The sequence below is a fragment of the Schistocerca piceifrons genome, unplaced genomic scaffold, assembly GCF_021461385.2.
Source record: "Schistocerca piceifrons isolate TAMUIC-IGC-003096 unplaced genomic scaffold, iqSchPice1.1 HiC_scaffold_866, whole genome shotgun sequence".
In the NCBI taxonomy this organism is placed as follows: domain Eukaryota; kingdom Metazoa; phylum Arthropoda; class Insecta; order Orthoptera; family Acrididae; genus Schistocerca; species Schistocerca piceifrons.
In genome coordinates, this window is record NW_025729131.1 from 993,570 (window position 1) to 1,014,020 (window position 20,451).

Below are 20,451 nucleotides of genomic sequence, written 5' to 3' on the forward strand. Positions count from 1 at the left end.
AGCAGGACCCCTTTGGTTGTCATCTGCGGCATCCTTACACGTACGTCGACGATATTCTACGCCGCTTTTGTTGCCGTTCATGGCAACCCATCCTGGGCTTACATTTGAGCAAGATAATGCCTGCCCACACAAGGTGAGATTTTCAGCTGTTTGTCTTCGTGCTTGCCAAACCGTACATTTGCCAGCAGGGTCGTCGGATTTCTCTCCAATTGAGACGTTTGAGCGTTAATCATGGGCGGAGCCTTCTAACCTGCTCGGAATCTTGACGATCTAACGTGCCAATTGGACAGAGTTTGGCACTCCCTCAGGAGGACATACAACAACTCTATCAATCAAGGCTAAGCCGAACAACTACTTGCATAAGGGCCAGAGACCAGAAGTGGAGACGGCCAGGATGGCCGAACGGTTCTAGGCGCTACAGTCTGGAACCGCGCGACCGTTACGGTCGCAGGTTCGAATCCTGCCTCGGGCATGGATGTGTGTGATGCCCTTAGGTTGGTTAGGTTTAATTAGTTCTAAGTTCTAGGGGACTGATGACCTCAGAAGTTAAGTCCCATAGTGCTCAGAGCATTTGAACCATTTTGAACCAGAAGTGGACCAACGCATTATTGACTTGCTCCATTTGTGAAGCACTTCTTCTTGAATATATCATCCAATTTTTTTCTGAAATTGTAATCATTTGTTCTATGTACATGAACATAACATTTACCGATTTCCTTCCCATTCGGATGATTCCTTCGTGGTGTGTCGGTTACTGTTCAAAACATGTTCAAATGTGTGTGAATTCCTGAGGGACCAAACTGCTGAGGTCATCAGTCCCTAGACTTACACACTACTTAAACTAACTTTAACTTATGCTTAGAACAACATTCAGATCCATGCCCGAGGGAGGACTCGAATCTCCGGCGGCAGAGTCGGTTTCTGTCTTAGAGTGTTTTCGTAACTGCTTTGCTGACTTAAAGATGAATTAACAATATTTTATGACTGAAATAACTTCTTTAGTCATCATGTACAGAGACTGGCACAGTATGGATGTAGGTGTAGACATTATTTGTGTCATATTCATATGGATTTTAAAACCAATTTTTCTCCTTTTATTATGGTTAAAGTGTGCTTTGTTTAATGCTGCTGTCAACAGTTCTTTCACGAATATTAATCACTTTATAGATGATGCTACACACACACTTATACAAGGTGTTGTTTTTGCCCTTGAGAAGTGGCAGGGCGTAGGCACTCTCCGGCTTGCAAATGCAATGTGCGTTGCCTGTAATCCAGTACTCTGTTTCGTGTGGAAAGGGGAAGTGTTAGCAAAATTAAGGTTCCTGATTCGCTTCCTAAACATCTGTCTCAGGTCAGAGACGCTCATTCTTCAGATTTTCTTGTTGGAATTCACTCTATCAATTTCCTGGACTAGGCAATACGGAGAGTGCTCTTGTAGTGTTGCAGTGAATTGCCTATGAAAAATAGGCCTTAAGCACAGTTTCAAGAAAACTACCAAAATGGCTGGCAAAGGCTGGGTTTCTGGTTTAAAAAATCCTAAAATAAGCTTAATAAAACCATCAAGCAAATATCAACAGAGATATGGACTTCAGGACAGCTGAAGTTGACTGCCTTTTTCCCAACTTCAACACCACTTTCGGAAAACATGCTGTGTATGTATTTTGATACATATTAAGACAGTGAAATATGTTACTTTCTGGGAACAGAAATTTTACTCTATTTGCATTGCGTACTGCTGGTATTATCCTGCAATACTGGCGATGTTAGAATTCAATATTTTTCGATTTTTCTTGTACGGGCATAAGTCTAACATTCCTATGTCAAACAGCGTGTCATGGATTTTTTCATAGAAAAGAGAGATTAAAAAAAGAAAAAGCTCTTAAGATGACAGATGTCGGTATTCTTCCGGTCTCCCATACTGGAATCAACAAAGTAACCATATCCACTGAAGCGCCAAATAAACTGGTATAGACATGCATATTCAAATACAGAGCTATGTAAACAGTCAGAATACGGTCGGCAACTCCTATATAAGACAAGTGTGTGGTGCAGTTGTTAGACCGGCTACTGCTGCTACAATGCCAGGTTATCAAGATTTAAGTGCGTTTGAATTTGGTGTTATAGTCGGCACACGAGCGATGGCATTTCCGAGATAACGATGAAGTAGGGACTTTCCCGTAGGATCATTTGACGAGTGTACCTTGAATATCAGGAATCTGGAAAAACATCAAATCTCCGACATCGCTGCGGCCGGAAAAAGATCCTGCTAGAACGGGACCAACGACGACTGAAGAGAATTGTTCAGCGTGATACCCAAATTGTGCAGTTTTCAATGCTGAATCATCAACAAGTGTCAACGTGCGAACCAATCAACGAAACATCATCGATATGGGCTTTCGGAGCCAAAGGCCCACTCCTGTACCCTTGATGACTGCATGACACAAAGCTTTACGCCTCGCCTGGGCCTGTCAACACTGACGTTGGACTGTTGATGACTGGAAACATGTTGCCTGGTCGGACGAGTCTCGTTTCAAATTGCGTCGAACGGATTGACGTGTGCGGGTATGGAGACATCCTCATCAATCCAAGGACCCTACATGCCAGCAGTGGACTGTTAAAGCTGGTGGAGGCTCCGTAATGATGTCGAACAGGTTCAGTTGGAGTGATACGGGACCCCTGATACGACTCTGACGGGTGACACGTACGTAAGTATCCTGTCTGATCACCAGCATACATTCATATCCGTTGTGAATTTTGACGGCTTTTGGAAATTCCAGCAGGACAATGCGGCACCCCACACGTACAGAATTGCTAAAGGATGGCTCCAGGACCACTCTTCCGAGTTTAAATGCTTCCGCTGGCCACCAGACTCCCCAGACATAAACATTATTGAGCATATCTGGGATGCCTTGCAATGTGCTGTTCAGAAGAGATCTCCATCCCCTCATACCTTTAATGGACAGCCCTGCAGAATTCATGGTTTCAATTTCCTCCAGCACTGCTTCATAAATTAGTCGAGTCTATGCCACGTCGCGCTGCGGCACTTCTGCGTGCTCGCGGGGGCCCTATACGGTATTAGGTAGGTGTACCAGTTCTTTGGCTCTTCAGTGTATATGTTCTGTGATACCGAGGTCCACATAATTTAATGGCAGGCTTTCAGTGTTTAAAAAAAAATCAGAAGGCCGTCATTTTGTGTAAACTAGTTTACCTATGATATGTTACATGTGCAGAACATAAAAGTAGTTTGATACAGTACGGGACATTAGAATATGTAGAGAGACTGCTATGAAAACTTTTAGCCGAGTGTTTCTACTTGACCATTACGAAAATCGGACGAAAATTTCAACTTGTTTCTGTGACGGTCTTGCATACTCACGGTTCCCGCTTATCTTCAGAAAAAAGAAACAGCCGTAAGTCTTTGTTAGTCAGAGAATTTCGAAAGGCTTTTCGAGCCGCCTAATGCCTTGTCCTATCAAGGCATCGCTCCTTCACAGCGTAAGAGCTGTTTCTCAGGTGTACCTCTTTAAAATGGAAGGCCAGCGACGAAATGCGCGTATCATGAAGGCATGAGACAAGGATGTAGTGGTTTGCCCCTGTTGTTCTGTCCCCGCATCGAAGAAGCGAAGACACACAAATCAAGGAGAAGTGGGTTTAAAATGGAAGGAGATTAGCGAGAAACTTAACATCGACATTGGGGACCACATAGTTGATGGCGTGAAGGAATTCTACTACCTTTGTAAGGAATATTGCAAGTGATGAAAGACGCAAGGAGGGCATAAAAAGCAGACTAGCATAGGAAAATGAGGGCATTCATTCGTAAGAGATGTCTACTAGGATCAAACGTCGGCCTTAATTTGAGGAAGAAATTTCGAGGAATCCATTGTTTAGAAAAATTCAGGAAAAGAGGAAAAGAGGAGGATCGAAGTGTTTGAGATGTAATGCAACAGAAGGAAGTTGAAAATTAAGTGTACTGATAAGGTAGGAAATGAAGAGGTTTTCTGCAAAATCGGCGAAGAGAGGAACATGTGGAAATCTTCGACAAGAAGAATAGACAGTACAATACGACATAAGACGTCAAGGAACTACGTTTATGGTACTAGAGGAAGCTATAGAGGAAAAACGGTATGTGAAGGCAGAGACAGGAATATATCCAACAAATAATTAAGGATGTAGGGTGCTAGTACTGAGGCGAAGAGATTGGTACAGGAGAGGAACTCTCGTTTGGAAGTGGACCGCATCAAACCAGTCAGAAGGCTGGTGACAAAAACAGGAAGATAGAAATTTCTGTGCAGCAATACAGTGGTTAAGTGACTTCAAGACAGCCACTACAAAAAAAGCACATCGTCTGGCAATGAACTCAACCTTATCCCCGTTGCTATCAGAAATTTTCGTGGGGAAGTAGGAGGCTGATTTTCTTAAAAGTGAACCAGTGGCAAAACATGTTGTGTATAGGTAAAGATATTCCGATGATATTCTTTTAATGGAGAAGTGTTCCATCAGACAACTCCAGAAGTTCCTGGAAAATATGAACCAGTAGCATACTAACATCCCGGTTTCCCGGGTTAGATTCCCAGCGGAGTCAGGGATTTTCTCTGCCTCGTGATGACTGGGTGTTGTGTGCTGTCCTTAGGTTAGTTAGGTTTAAGTAGTTCTAAGTTCTAGGGGACTGATGACCATAGATGTTAAGTCCCATAGTGCTCAGAGATATTTGGACAATACTAACATAAAGCCAGGAGATTCCACCACTAATTCTCTATATATCAACTAACAGACAGAAAATAGCAACTATAAGTTTAAAGTCTACCGGAAATACTCCTTCACTGACACATTCATCCAAACTTCCTCTCAACATCCAACAGCCTACAAACATGCAGCATTCCATCATAGGGATCACCGTCTCTTTGCTGTCCACTTATCCTCAGAAGACTATGACGAGGAACGTAATATAACAAATCATTTGCTAGAAGTAATGAATGTGAATCCAAAATTATTGAGAACATTGTGAATAAAAAACTGAAGAAGCAAGCCAGATACCTACCGTACCCAGTGAACAACGTACAAGGATCGAAAAGGAAGTGGTGCCGTTTATCTTCTACAGATGAAACTTCTAATAGGCCAAGCAACATTTTCAAGGCAAAGGGTTTCTCTCTGTTTCCATATGTCCGACAGCCATTAGGTACATCTTGCTTCAGTTCAAAAGATAAACAACCGGTCATAATGAAAAGAGGGATTTACAAGTTCATCTGCAAGTGGTATCAGTCCTGATATACTGGAGAGACTTGGATGTCGATGTGTACTAGGCTCAAAGAACACCACAGAAGCTGGAGATTAAAGAAATCAGATTCAGCCTTTGCCGAACAGTGCTTAAACCAAAACCACAAAAACATAATAGATGTAGAAGTCCTACAAGCGGAGGGAAATGTCGCAAGGCTCACTCAATTCGAAATCTTAGAAATTAAAAAAAAAATTATATTTTCCCGCAATTGCTATTGAACGAGCAGATTTTGTTCAGTTTTTCATCCCTTTTAGAAAATGTTACATCTACATAGGAGCAAAACGTGGATGTCTTCATTCACGAGTAGTTAACGACACAAATGGCCTTATCCCACTGTAGGTTGTCCATAGTTATTATAAATGATTTCCAAATGGATGTGGTAGAAAAGAAATGTTACTGTGTCAAGACTTTCAACAGAGATAACATTTATAATTTAAGTCAGGAATCCATGAAAGTATGATAAGGGAAGATGGTACTAAGGACTTAAGCTGTAAGTTGCTTTGAAGTCGGGGACGCCATGCTATATGACCCAAAAAATTAGCAGACCGCTGTTTATGATTGCTTTTTGTTCTTAACTTCTGTCGTGTGCACAGAACAGTTGCTTCAAATAGAAAGTCTTGCAGTGCTTTAGCGAATAACACACCGTCGACAAGGCATTTTAAGACATTGTTAAAAGCATATTTGATCGAATAATACGATGCATTTCGCCTTAACGTAACTTTCTCCTTTTTATACGTTTGGAATGACCAAGAAGAGAAGTGAACGATATGAAAAGGCTTCCCTTAATACGGGCAGGCGAAACTGATGTTTGGTTTATTTTACCCTCCCGAAAATGCTGAGAACTTATTTTGCTATATTTGGACGGTTTCCAGTGTTTCCGTCTCACAGCGTTCACCGAGAGAGCTTTTCGAGTAGACTGATAGGAAGTCAAATGACAGAACTAAAACTTCTACAGTAAAAGTAAACAGTGCAATCAAATCTCATGGAACGGCATGTAAAAGAAAATCTCTCTTCAATGAGCCCACTTACGACTGAAATTGATTCCTTTACAAAATTAGAGTGTAATCAGGATAATTAGTATAACCGTAAATGACGCAAGCTGGCGTTTCTGATAAAAATATTTCAACAGAAGCTAAAGTTTAGGGCAGCTAACATGGCGGGCGTCGGCTTCAAGTTTGTGACATCATAACGGCTCTCTTTAATCTAATAGAAGCCAAGAATCAATAGCTGGCTGCTGTGGCCGAGTGGTTCTAGGCGCTTCAGTCTGGAACCGCGCTGCTGCTACGGTCGCAGGCTCGAATCCCACCTTGGGCTTGGGGTTGGGTTGTTTGGGGGAGAGACCAAACAGCAGGGTCATCGGTCTCATCGGATTAGGGAAGGAAGTCGGCCATATCCTTTCAAAGGAACCCTCCCGCCATTTGCCGGGAGCGATTTAGGGAAAGCACGGAAAAGCTAAGTCAGGATTTATTGGCAGGCACTTACAAAATGTAACAGACCTACTAAGGATATTGCCTACACTATGTTTGTCCGTCCTAATACTGCTGCGCGGTGTGGGATCCTTACCAGATAGGACTGACGGAGTACATCGAAAAAGTTCAAAGAAAGGCGGCACGTTTTGTATTATCGTGAAATTTGGAAGAGAGTGTCACAGAAATTATACAGGATTTGGGTTCAAAAATGGTTCAAATGGCTCTGAGCACTATGGGACTTAACTACTGTGGTCATCAGTCCCCTAGAACTTAGAACTACTTAAACCTAACTAACCTAAGGACATCACACACATCCAAGCCCGAGGTAGGATTCGAACCTGCGACCGTAGCAATCGCGCGGTTCCGGACTGCGCCCCTAGAACCGCTAGACCACCGCGGCCGGCGACAGGATTTGGGCTGGACATCATTGAAAGAAAGGCGTTTTCGTTGCGACGGAATCTTCTCACGAAATTCCAATCACCAACATTCTCCCCCGAATACGAAAGTATTTTGTTGACACCGACCTAAATAGAGAGGAACGATCATCACGATAAAATAAGGGAAAGCAGAGCTCGTACGGAAAGATATAGGTGTTCATTCTTTCCGCGCGCTATACGAGATTGGAATGAAAGAGAATTGTGAAGGTGGTTCGATGAATCCTCTGCCAGGCACTTAAATGTGTTTCCCAGAGTATCCATGTAGATGTAGATGAACCGTCGTCCTCCAGAATGCGAGTCTACTGTGCTATCCACTGCGCCACCTCGCTCGGTACCTTGGGCTTGGATGTGTGTGATGTCCTTAAGTTAGTTTGGTTTAACTAGTTGTAAGTCTAGGGGACTGATGACCTCAGATGTTAAGTCCCATAGCGCTTAGAGCCATTTGAACCAAGAATCAATAGATTAAGAAAGTTTGCACTTTTATCCTTGTTTGGTTGCCATCTTTGGGATCAGTTGTGTAGTAGGAAACGAACTTATAACTCGAAATCTAATTCGTGCAATAATAATAAAGCTCCTGAAATAAGTCTAAATGTTTCATAATAATAAAATTATAAACAGCCGACCAGTTGCAATGGATAAAGAAATTCTTTACCTAGGTTTCGATAAATATAAATTTGTCTTCTTCAGAAGGTAGCAATTTTACATTAGTAAGGACTAATGTACCATCGCCGTTTTTACAATTGTCGGGATAGTTCCATGTGTCAAAAATAAAATACAGCCCTAGAATTAGGGTTTGTCACGTAAGTATAAAATAGCTCATGGATCCTGTAGAGCTCACAACCGAGCTCATATTTGTTTAAAATATTAAAATATCTAAATACTTCGTTTAATTATTAGAATTTTACCTCACTTGTTTTGTATTTTTCCAAGTAACTAGCATTTTTGCGGTTATTGATTTTTATTGAAAATTGTGTATGTGAAGCAACTTTGTGAAGACGCTGTTAAACAATTGCGGCAAGCAGGAGCGCAGGTGCCGGTTAGTTACCTTGATGTCGCTGGGGTAGACGAAGGAGCGACCGTCGTCAGGGGCGACGACGCCTATGGTGGCAGGGGACATGGGGAGGCCGGTGCGTGAGTTCCAGCAGGTGACGCGGTGGTTGTTAACCTCCATCTGGAAGAGCACGCCCGTCTCTTCGTCCAGGAAGCTGCCAGTCGACTGGCCGCTGGGCCCGCGCGATCCCACTGCCCGGAAGGAGCGGAACCAGGGCGTCGTGCCAGCCGCGGTCCTGCAAACGCCGGCCATTCTGAAGTACTCTCATGGCTGCGACATCCGTACCAGGTCGGGTTGACAGAGGAGATAGAGAAGATCCAAAGAAGAGCGGCGCGTTTCGTCACAGGGTTATTGGTAAGCGTGACAGCGTTACGGAGATGTTTAGCAAACTCAAGTGGCAGATTCTTCAAGACAGGCGCTCTGCATCGCAGTGTAGCTTGCTGTCCAGGTTTCGACAGGGTGTGTTTCTGGATGAGGTATCGAATATATTGCTTCCCCCTACTTATACTTCCGAGAAGATCACGAATGTAAAATTAGAGAGATTCGAGCGCGCACGGAGGCTTTCCGGCAGTCGTTCTTCCCGCAAACCATACGCGTGTGGAACAGCAAAGGGAGGTAATGACAGTGACACGTAAAGTGCCCTCCGCCACACACCGTTGGGTGGCTTGCGGAGTATAAATGTGGATGTAGATGTAGTTTCGGTGCATAACCATCTGACACAAAGCTTACAGGACAATTGGGATAGCCACCAGCATACCACTGTTTAACACCCAGCCACCGATGATGGTGGCGAAGTTCAGAGATTTTCATATACATCTGTACTCCGCAAGCTATTTTATGGTACGTCGCAGAGGGCACATTGTCTACCACTGTCGCTTCCCCCTTTGCTGTTCCAGTCGCGGGTGGTACGCGGGAAGAAAGATTGTTGTTAAGACTCTACTTTTACCTTCATGGTCTCTTCGCGAGATATATGGAGAAGGAACAACTACGTTGAGTGATTCTTCCAGGAATGTGCGCTCTCGGAACTTTAACAGTAAACCACACCACGCTGCAGAACACCTCTCTGGTAGCACCTGCCATTACAGTTGGCTGAGCAGTTTCGTGACGCTTTCGTGCTTACTGAATGAACCTATGACAAAACGCGCTGCTCTTCTTTGAGTCTTCTTTATTTCCTCTATCAGTTTGTACACATGAAAAGAAGTTTTGCATCACCCCGGTTCTAGGCGCTACAGCCTCGGGCATGGATATGTGTGATGTCCTTAGGTTAGTTAGGTTTAAATGGTTCTAAGTTCTAGGGGACTGATGACCTCAGAAGTTAAGTCCCATAGTGCTCAGAGCCATTTGAACCACTTTTTTTTCACCCCAGTTCCAAGAACTCCTGAAGATAGACGTTGACAGTGAATATTGTATCACAGACACAGAGCCTTTGGCTATTCAGAGATGTCACTAAACCCACCCAAAGACTTAAACAACCATGGATGAGGAGCGCCTATTAGACGGAGGGGGTCCGACAGCCGATCAATTCCAGTCATTCCACCAGGAAGGAGGTACACATCTCGTGTCGTCTGTAGTTCAACCATGCCTAGACGGTCAATACCGCAGTTCGATCGCGCCCGCATTGTTACTTTGTGCCAGTCGTCTCTGAGTAAACCAAAGTGAAGCCCGCCCGGTTGGCCGTGCGGTCTAACGCACGGCTTTCAGGGCGGGAAGGAGCGCCTGGTCCCCGGCACGAATCCGCCCGGCGGATTTGTGTCGAGGTCCGGTGACCCGGCCAGTCTGTGGATGGTTTTTAGGCGGTTTTCCATCTGCCTCGGCGAATGTGGGCTGGTCCCCCTTATTCCGCCTCAGTTACACTATGTCGGCGATTGCTGCGCAAACAAGTTCTCCACGCACGCGTACACCACCACTACTCTACCACCCAAAGATAGGAGTTACACTCGTCTGGTCCGAGGCGTTCCCTGGGGAGTCCACCGGGGGCCGAACCGCACAATAACGCTGGGTTCGGTGTGGGGCGGCGGAAGGGGTGAAGTGGACGGCGGTAGTCGTCGTGGGGTTGTGGTGCGGCAGCGGCGGGGACGTTTCTAGGTCCCCGGTTAACATACAATACAACACGATAGAAACCAAAGCGATGTTGTTCGGACGTGGAGGAGATACAGAGAGACAGGAACTGTCGATGACATGCCTCGCTCAGGCCGCCCAAGGGCTACTACTGCAGTGGATGACTGCTACCTACGGATTATGGCTCGGAGGAACCCTGACAGCAACGCCATGATGTTTAATAATTCTATTCGGGCAGTTACAGGACATCGTGTTACGACTCAAACTGTGTGCAATTTTTTGTATGATACGCAGCTTCACTTCCGACATCCATGGCGAGGCCCATCTTTGTAACTACGACACCATGCAGCGCTTTACAGATGGGCCCAACAACATGCCGAATGGACCACTCAGAATTGGCATCACGTTCTCTACACCGATGAGTGTCGCATATGCCTTCAACCAGACAATAGTCGGAGACGTGATTGGAGGCAACCAGGTCAGGCTGAACAGCTTATACACACTGTCCAGCGAGTGCAAGGTTTCCTGCTGTTTTGGGGTGGCATTATATGGGGCCGACGTATGCCGCTGGTGGTCATGGAAGGCATCGTAACGGCTGTACGATACGTGAATGCCGTCTTCCGACCGATAGTGCAACCATATCGGCAGCATATTGGCAAGGCATTCGTCTTCATGGACGAAAATTCGCGACCCCATCGTCCACATCTCGTGAGTGACTTCCTTCTGGTTAACGACATTGCTCGACTAGAGAGGCCAGAATGTTCTCCAGACATGACCCTATCGAACATGCCTCGGATAGAATGAAAAGGGCTGTTTATGGACGACGCTTACCACACCAACTCAATCGCTGTTGAGGAGTGCGACAATGTGGACCAGTACCTTGATGAACTTGTGGATAGTATGACACGACGAATGCAGGCATGCATCGATACAAGAGGACGTACTACAGAGTATTAGAGGTACCGGAGTGTACAGCAATCTGGACCACCACCTCTTAAGGTCTCGCTATATGGTGGTACTACATGCAATGTGTGGTTCTCATGAGCAATAAAAATGGCGGAGATGGTGTTTATGTTGATCTCGATTCCAATTTTCTGTACAGGTTCCGTAACTCTTGGAACCGCGGTGATGCAAAACTTTTTTGTTGTGTGTAGTATGGATCTCGGAACGACGAGCAACAGTCAACAATTATTTGAACGAAGGTTTAGTAAATTCTCTCCTTCGTAGCGGCAACCCCTGCCCCAAGCGTCGATATACTAGAGGTCTCTCTTGAACCGTATCGTTCACCACAGTTCCTGTTTTTCACTTGGTCTTCTCGTGTTTGGAGTTTCCGAGCTTTCCTAGAGGGCAACCCCTGCCCCAAGCGTCGATCCTCTGCAGCTCTCCCTTGAACCGTGTCGTTGGCCACTGTTCCTGTTTTTCCCTTGGCTTACTCGGGTTTGGAGTTTCCGCACTTTCCTAGAGGGCAACCCCTGCCCCAAGCATCGATCCTCTGCAGCTCTCCCTTGAACCGTGTCGTTTGCCACTGTTCCTGTTTTTCCCTTGGTTTACTCGTGTTTGGAGCTTCCGCGCTTTGCTAGAGGGCGTTGCGGAGACTACACGAGCGCGCTGCTAGCGCGGCCGCTGGGAGGAGGCGCAGTGTGCCGTGCTGAGGGCGGACGAGGCAGGTGAGACGAGTGTTTCGCCCTGGACGACCATTCTGCAGCGCGCTTTTTTTTTTTTTTTTTTTTTTTCATGGTCTGGGGAAGCTATGAAGTCCGCCTGCGGCTGCCAATAACCTTCAGAAGGTGGTGTCGTCACTGAAAGTAAGATTTTTCATCTAGTTAGTGCAACGGTCGTCGTCTGGCGGGGCCTATCTCCCGGTGTTGTGGGAGCTATTAATAACTGTGTGGCAACGTTTCTCTGCTTTGAGTTTGTGATTGTAAATTGCCTTACGTGTGTGTTACTGCCCCCTTGCATGATTGTACATTTGAACATCATGCTGAATTAAATGCGCGCGTTGTAAAGAAACAAAAAAAAAAAGAAATTTTTTTTTGGCTGTGGACCTTCTGCAAGCCGCTGTTTTCCCATCGACGACGTAGTTCACTGTTTGAATAAGCACGTTGTAAAATGTTAAGAAACCTTGTACTGTTGGTTGTTTGGGTTCATAATATTTTGTACACTTTTATAGGGTAATGTTTATATCGTCTAAACATTTATAATTTTTTTATTGTTGTTGCCCTTTTCCTGTTCCCATTTTCCACCCAAAGATTACTTGTAGTGCAAATGTCCTGACCGTCTGACTCATTATCGCCCAGCCGAAGCCGCTAAGGATAGAAATCAGAAATTTGGAGAGGGTGTTGATATCATACTGTAGGTGTCGTTTAACAAAGGAATTTTTTAAATTTCACCCTTTAGGGGTAAATTAGGAGATGAAAGGCTTTTTGAAAATATAGCGCTATTAACGTAATTTTGAAACTAGATCGACGAAAATTGGTATTTGATCTCTGAAGAAAGATGTATTTCAGCGTTTTTGGAAATTTAACCCTCTGTGGGTGTGAAATGGTGGGCGAAAGTCTTTTGTGAAAATAGATCGTTATTAAAGAACAATTGAAATATTGTTAAAGATACAACAATGAAAATTGATATTTAAATTCTCTGTTCAATTCGCCAGGAAAATTTTAGAATTCACATTTAAATTCTCGGTTGCAAATAAAAAAAATGTTTAAGCGTTTTTGGAAATTCAAGCCTTAAGGGGGTGAAATAGGGGATGAAAATGTTTACCAAAATGTGACATTACGAAAGCATTTTGTAGCTAAACCCAAGAACACTTGTATTTGGAGTCTCAGTAATACATAAAAAAACACGTGTTTCACTGTTTTTGGAAATTCAACCCGTATGGCAGTGAACAGGCGATGAAAGTTTTTATGGAAGTATTCCATTATAGAAGCATTTTTGAAGCTAAATCTATGAAAACTTGGCTCCTCTGTTAGAAATAAAAAAGTTTGTTTCACTGTTTTTATAAAATAAACCCATAGGAGGGTGCAGCAGGGTCTCACTGATTCACTGACACATCAGTGCCCACCGAAAACTGCTATGAATATAAACTTAAAATTTGAAGAGGGTGTACGTAACTACTTGAAAGTAATCTGGATATTTAAGAAATTCTCTGTAACGATTTCAGAAAAAATGGAATATTTCATAAATAAAGTGTCAATAAATTCGTTTCTCCACGGTATAGAGCTGTATTTCCCGTAAAAAGTTCAATTTACGCGATATTTAACGGTTAAGAAACAATTCTGAAATGACTTTTTTTAAACCGTGAAATATTTTGTGAAATGATTTGTCTACAAGTAATCAATGAAACGGATTAGAGAAACGCTTGACGTGTCATAGAATGGTGCTCGAAATTTTGGCGTTTGAAATAAGCAATGCAACACTTTTTTCCTCAGCTAATTTTGGTTGAAAAACCCGAAATTTGTCGTGGGATATCGTGGAATATTCCCTCTTCAGCCCGTAAGGTTTCATAATGTTCCAATAGGTGGCGGCGCTACAGGTAGCCTACAAAATGGCGTCTGTGACAGAGGTGCTTTCCAAGCAGATATCTGTCATTGAGCTTCTTTTGGCAGAAAACGAGAACATCGCAGATATGCCTAGGCACCTGAAGAATGTGTATGGAGACCTGGCAGTGAACAAAGCCACGGTGAGTCGTTGGACAAGACCCCTGTCATCATCGCAGCGAGATAACCCATCTGATCTCCCTCGTGCCGGCCGGCTGCTCACAGCTGTGACTCCTGCAACGTTGGAACGTGCGGACACTCTCACTCGAGTTGATCCACGGATCACAATCAAACACCACTCGCTGCGCAATTGGACGTCTCTGTTGGTGGGGCTGACACATTTGTCTTCTAGTTGGGGCACTCAAAGATCGGTGCCCTCCCCGTCCCTCAACAGAATGCGATAGAGAGCAATGGACAACCATTTGTGCTAAACTGCTTGCACGTTACAACGCTGATTGTGACAATTTTTTGGTGACCATTATCACCGGCGATGAAACATGAGTTCATCATTTCGAACAGAAAACAAAACGGCAATCCATAGGGTGCCGCCACACTACCTCTCACCCGAAAAAGAATTCAAAACCAACCCTCTGGCGGTAAAGCCATGCCGGCGAGCTTTTGGAATTCTGAAGGGGTTATTCTATTTGATGCGCTCCCTCATGGTACAACGCTAAACTTTGAAGTCTGTTGAAGTGAAAGTGAAGAAACGATTTCAGCGTGTTCGTCGCCAGAAAAGTTCAAACGAACTGCTCCTTCTCCATGACAGCGCAAGCCCTCGCACAAATATAGGCCCTCGAGAGGAGCTCACGAAACTTCATTGGACTCGTCTTCCTTATCCGTCCTACAGCCCAGATCTCACACCTTTCTGTTTTGGGCCAATGCACTCTGCAGGAAGAAGTACATGGATGATAGGAAGGTTATTGATGAAGCAAGACGTTGGCTTCGATGTCGATTATTAGAGCGGTATCGTGTGGCATAGGAGCCCTCCCCGGAAGGTGAAAAATACGGTTTTGCAACCAAACGAGTGGGGAGATAATGTGGTGTATTGGAATCGTCAATAAAAGGAACCGCTTGTATTACTTACTGAACGCCCCTCTCATGTACAGCAAATGAGGTGCCACTAGCTGGCAGCGGTGGTCCGAGCTGTTCTAGGCGCTTCAGTCCGGAACCGTGCGACTGATACGGTCGCAGGTTAGAATCCTGCCTCGGGCATGGATATGTGTGATGTCCCTAGGTTAGTTAGCTTTGAGTAGTTCTAAGTTCTAGGGGACTGATGACCTCAGATGTTAAGTCCCATAGAGCTCAGAGCCATTTATACCATTTTTTGAGGTGCCACTTGAAAATTTAAACTTCAGTGTTAGAATCACGAATAGTATTAGGGGATCTTTGTCGGTGTTGCATCATTCAGATGTTTCTGTAACCTAGCCATTAAAATTGCTACGCCAAGAAGAAATGCAGATAATAAACGGGTATTCATCGGACAAATATATTATACTAGAACTGACATGTGATTACGTTTTCACGCGATTTTGGTGCATAGATCCTGATAAATCAGTACCCAGAACAACCACCTCTGGCCTTAATAACGGCCTTGATACGCCTGGTCATTGAGTCAAACAGATCTTGGATGGCGTGTACAGGTACAGGTGCACATGCAGCTTCAACACGATACCGCAGTTCATCAAGAGTGGCGTATTGTGACGAGCCAGTTGCTCGCCCACCATCCATCAGACGTTTTCAGTTGGTGAGATATCAGGAGAATGTGTTGACCAGGGCAGCAGTCGAACATTTTCTGTATCAAGAAAGGCCCGTACAGGACCTGCAACATGCGGTCGTGCATTATCCTGCTGAAACGTAGGGTTTCGCAGGGATCGAATGAAGGGGTAACGTCCACTGCTCAAAGTGCCGTTAATGCGAACAAGAGGTGACCGTGACGTGTAACCAATGGCACCCCATACCACCACGCCGGGTGATACGCCAGTATGGCGATGACGAATACACGCTTCCAATGTGCGTTCACCGCGATGTCGCCAAACACGGATGCGACCATCATGATTCTGTAAACAGAACCTGGATTTATCCGAAAAAGTGACGTTTTGCCATTCATGCATCCAGGTTCGTCGTTGAGTACACCATCGCAGTTGCTCCTCTCTGTGATGCAGCGTCAAGGGTAACCGCAGCCGAGGTCTCCGAGCTGATAGTCCATGCTGCTGCAAACGTCGTCGAACTGTTCGTGCAAATGGTTGTTGTCTTGCAAACGTCCCCATCTGTTGACTCAGGGATCGAGACGTACCTGCACGATCCGTTACAGCCATGCGGATAAGATTCCTGTCATCTCGACTGCTAGTGATACGAGGCCGTTTGGATGCAGCACGGCATTCCGTATTACCCTCCTGAAATCACCGATTTCATATTCTGCTAACAGTCATTGGATCTCGACCAACTCGAGCAACAATGTCGCGATACGATAAACCGCAATCGCGATAGGCTACAATCCGACCTTTATCAAAGTCGGAAACGTGATGGTACGCATTTCTCCTCCTTACGCAAGGAATCACAACAACGTTTCACCAGGCAACGCCGGTCAACTGCAGTTTGTGTATGAGAAATCGGTTGGAAGCTTTCCTCATGTCAGCACGTTGTAAGTGTCACCACCGGCGCCAACCTTGTGTGAATGCTCTGAAAAGCCAATCATTTGCGTATCACAGCATCTTCTTCCTGTCGATTAAATTTCGCGTCTGTAGCACGTCATCTTCGTGGTGTAGCAATTTTAATGGCCAGTACTGTATTTTATTTCTTGCTTTCAGACAATTCGTTTCTCAAATCATTTGGCCATTTTTAATGTCTCTCGAAACACGTAATGGACTGTGGGGCAGAGTGAACCAACCTGTTGCGCAGGAGTCGGGTGGAGACGGCATACTCGGTCGTGGCGGACAGCGCGTGGAAGTAGAGGGTGCGGAAGCCGCCGTCCGCGGGGTCTGGCGCCGACAGCGCCGCCGAGAAGACGCCGTCCATCCACTGGAAGTCCAGCCCGGCGATGCGGTAGTCGCCGTGCTGCGGCTCGAAGTAGAAGAAGTGGTGCTGCACGCGGAACGACGACATGCGCGCCATGTCGAACACCACCATGGCGTAGGAGCCCAGGTCCGGCAGGTAGGCGAACGCCTCGGCGCACCTGTCCGCCGTCACGTCCACCGCGATGTGCGCGAAGAACGAGTCCGGCCGGTAGTCCGCCTCCTTCAGGTAGTAGCTGCGGGCACACGGCCGCGCGTCAGCACGTAAGGCAGTGCAGATCCACAGTATCTGCAATATCTACATCGATAAATGTAGGGTAATTTACTTGCGATTGTACAGACTACCACTGTCAGGGACACCAAAAGACTTATAATATCAAGTTTGTTTGTGTGGCCATCCTCCGCAGCAAGCATATAAATACTGCGACATAAAAGTTTTCTGCTGCTATAGAAAACCAACATTTCGGCCACGATTGCAGCGGCCTTCTTCTGGGTCTAATGGTGCGTTCTAGCTATGCAGTGTCCTTTATATTTTGTTGTTAATGTTCACTGCGCATGGAATTACATCATAATTTTAAAAATGTAGATAGTCGCATTGGTCACTTAAGGAAGAAGGAGAGGGAAATTTATTTTAATAATAACCTATTAAAATAATCACCTGGAAAAATAAAGTTCCGTCTCCTTCTTCCTTAAGTAACCAATGCAACTATCTACCTTTTTAAAATTATGATGTAATTCCATGCGCAGTGAACATTAACAACAAATTACAAAGGACACTGCACAGGTAGAACGCACCATTAGACCCAGAAGAAGGCCGCTTCAATCGTGGCCGAAAACGTTGGTTTTTCTATAGCAGCAGTAGTTTTTTACATTATGACGCGGTACCAAACCTAGAAAACTTTTATGTCGAAGGACTCTGGCCGCGGAAGCCTACGCAATTATATAAATACTTGTTTTGCAGGCCGTGCGGTTCTAGGCGCTGCAGTCTCGAACCGAGCGACCGCTACGGTCGCAGGTTCGAATCCTGCCACGGGCATGAATGTGTATGATGTCCTTAGGTTAGTTAGGTTTAATTGGTTCTAAGTTCTAGGCGACTGATGACCTCAGAAATTAAGTCGCATAGTGCTCAGAGCCATTTTGAACTTGTTTTGCAAATCAAATTGCCTTTTCCTGCTGCGGGGGGACTAAAAAATAACGAGAGTAGTTTTACAGAAAATCGTGTGTTTGACGGAATATTTTCAGATTCAAACACCTTCAAAATACTGTCCATCATCAATAGGAAAGTAAAAAATGTAGTAATGAGAGCAGGTTTATTGACGCGTTTCGCCTTTTTGAGGCATCTTCATAACTTCTGCAAGAAAAAACTAACTGTTGTCCTACATTTTGGTAGTGGAACTTTGAGAGAGACGACGATTATAACCTGGTGCGAAGGCATGCAGCTATGCTCTTTCACGGTTCTACTACGAATCTGGCTCTGCGTTGCAACTATAGGGCAACGTTTTATAAAAATTCTTTTACTTTTGCATTCTAGGTCCACACCAAAAGCTTCGGCTACTTATGATTAAATGTGTTACCCGCAGTTCCTAGTAAGTCCCTTCACTCTGGTGCTTTTATAGAACTTTTTTAAAAAGTTTTTAATGCCTTCTCATGCCAGATAAGACCATACTCCTAATCTGTTTTTCTGTATTTTTCACATATAGCTATTGTGAGGATGTCTCAAAAAGGCGAAACGCGTCAATAAAGCTTCTTCTGCCATTGCAACCTTGACCATTTTTTCCTACTGAAAATATATCACAGTTATAGCACTAAGGGAGCGGTGGATTTATATAGTGTCCATCAGACACTTGTCCCAGCTCCTTTACATTGGTGGACCTGTGTTTAGCCCGCTCTGAGGTTGTGCTGTTTAGTGCCTTCAGCGATTTTTTCCCACTTCTTTTATGTCTCGAGAAAACTTTCTCTTTCGGTTTCCTTTTCATTCTCGGAAATAAAAAAAGTCAAAGTGGGGTAAGGTACGGTGTGCAGAGTGGGTGAGGATCCTCTGTCATTTGGTTTTTGACCAAAAACTGCCTGACACTTAATGTCGTGTGTGCAGGGGCGTTATCGTGGAGAAAGAGTTCCAAATCGAAAAATGTGCTGTCTTGAGAGAGCGGACTAATATTTTTATGAGAATGTAGCCTTTCTTGGCGAATCTGGATGATAAAATCTTCTCAGGTTGAGAGTCGAGTCAATGCGTCGTTCTCCAGGAACGTTTCAGCAAGTTTCTTACTTGCCATCATCAGGCGAAGTGTCAGGTTCACGTTTCGTCGGGATCTTTATAGCCGCTGGCGCATAGATTTCTCTGCATCCTCGGTGCCGGTCGGGCCAATCAGGCGCGAGCGGAATCGGCGCGGCGGTGCGTGGTGAGGGGCTGGAGCGGGGGGGGGGGGGGGGGGGGGGTGGAACCTGCGGCGCCGAGTCTTCGCGTCTCGTATCGGTGCTGGCTGTTTCTTCGATCCGCTGCCACCGACCTGCCTCCAATGATGCACTCTCGTCTTATTCTCGCTAATATTGTGTTCCGCGACGTGCTGAGTTGGAAGCCGCTATCCTGGTTGACCAGGTTATCACTGACCCGTATCTCCACTGCCTCTTGATTTAAACGTGTGTTCTTCACTGAGTCTGCGCTCCGCTACAGCGGATTTTTCCTTTTGTCCGAGGGGAACGCTTCTCACATGTTCAGAGATGCGTTGTGTGATGCAACGCTGCGTCTCCGGTCTATTGGTTTCCACATTCACAAGAAATGGTGTAGACACCCGGTGTTCTTAGACCCAAGTTGTCCTTCATTGAGCTCAGCATATCCTTGATATTTGTTACAGGACGGAAGATGGTTTTTACCTTGTCCTTCTCCAGTATCCTGGCAATATTTGCCGTGGGCGGCCTTGCCTACGGGAGGTACGCCAGACCTTTGTTGGTCTCTTTTTCCTGAAGGTCCCCTTTCTTCATGTTGCCATGTTAAGAGCGCGTCTAATCTGGGTTTCGGTGTAGCCATTCTTCCGGATGGTTTTCTTCAGGTGATGAATATCACTTGATAAACTGTCCTTGTCGCATATGTTGTGAGCTCTGCGGACAAGGGTAGTGAGCACGGATTTCCGTTGTGCTGGGTCATGGCAACTGTTGGCGTTGAGCTACAGGTCTGTGTTCTTTCGGTAGATGGAGTGTCCCAGTGTGATGGCCGTTTTCTTCTTTATTAGGATATCAAGGAAGGGTAGACACCTCTTTTCTTATAATTCCATTGTGAACTTGATGTTCTCGTGTATGCTATTCAAATGGTTGAGAAATTCAATTAGATTGTTCTCGACATGCAACCAGACTGCGAAAGTATCGTCCACGTATCGATAAAAGACGTTGCTTTTAAGGTGTGCTGTTTCCCAGGCGATATCGTGGAAGTATTCCACGTACAGGTTGCGGTGTATGCTGGCAGTGGGGATCCCACAGCCAACTACCTGTTGATAAACCCCACGCCTGGATTTTAAGGAAGAACAATAGGAAGATGTTCATTGTCACACTGTGCACGGTTTGTTTTGTCGATACATGAGCTCCAATTCAAGCGGACTATTGATTATGAGTGATTCATC

General features: G+C 45.2%; 1 protein-coding gene across 1 annotated transcript in view; it reads right to left on the reverse strand.

The window, feature by feature from the left end:
- Positions 1–20,451, reverse strand: part of LOC124771031 (L-dopachrome tautomerase yellow-f2-like) — a gene marked incomplete at its 5' end in the record, with an annotated part of 47,957 nt that overhangs the window by 1,801 nt on the left and 25,705 nt on the right. Inside the window, 2 exons of the mRNA XM_047249271.1 lie at positions 8,227–8,467; positions 16,717–17,076. Of these exons, the coding sequence (XP_047105227.1) occupies positions 8,227–8,467; positions 16,717–17,076 (601 nt within the window). The remainder of the gene's footprint in view (positions 1–8,226; positions 8,468–16,716; positions 17,077–20,451) is intronic.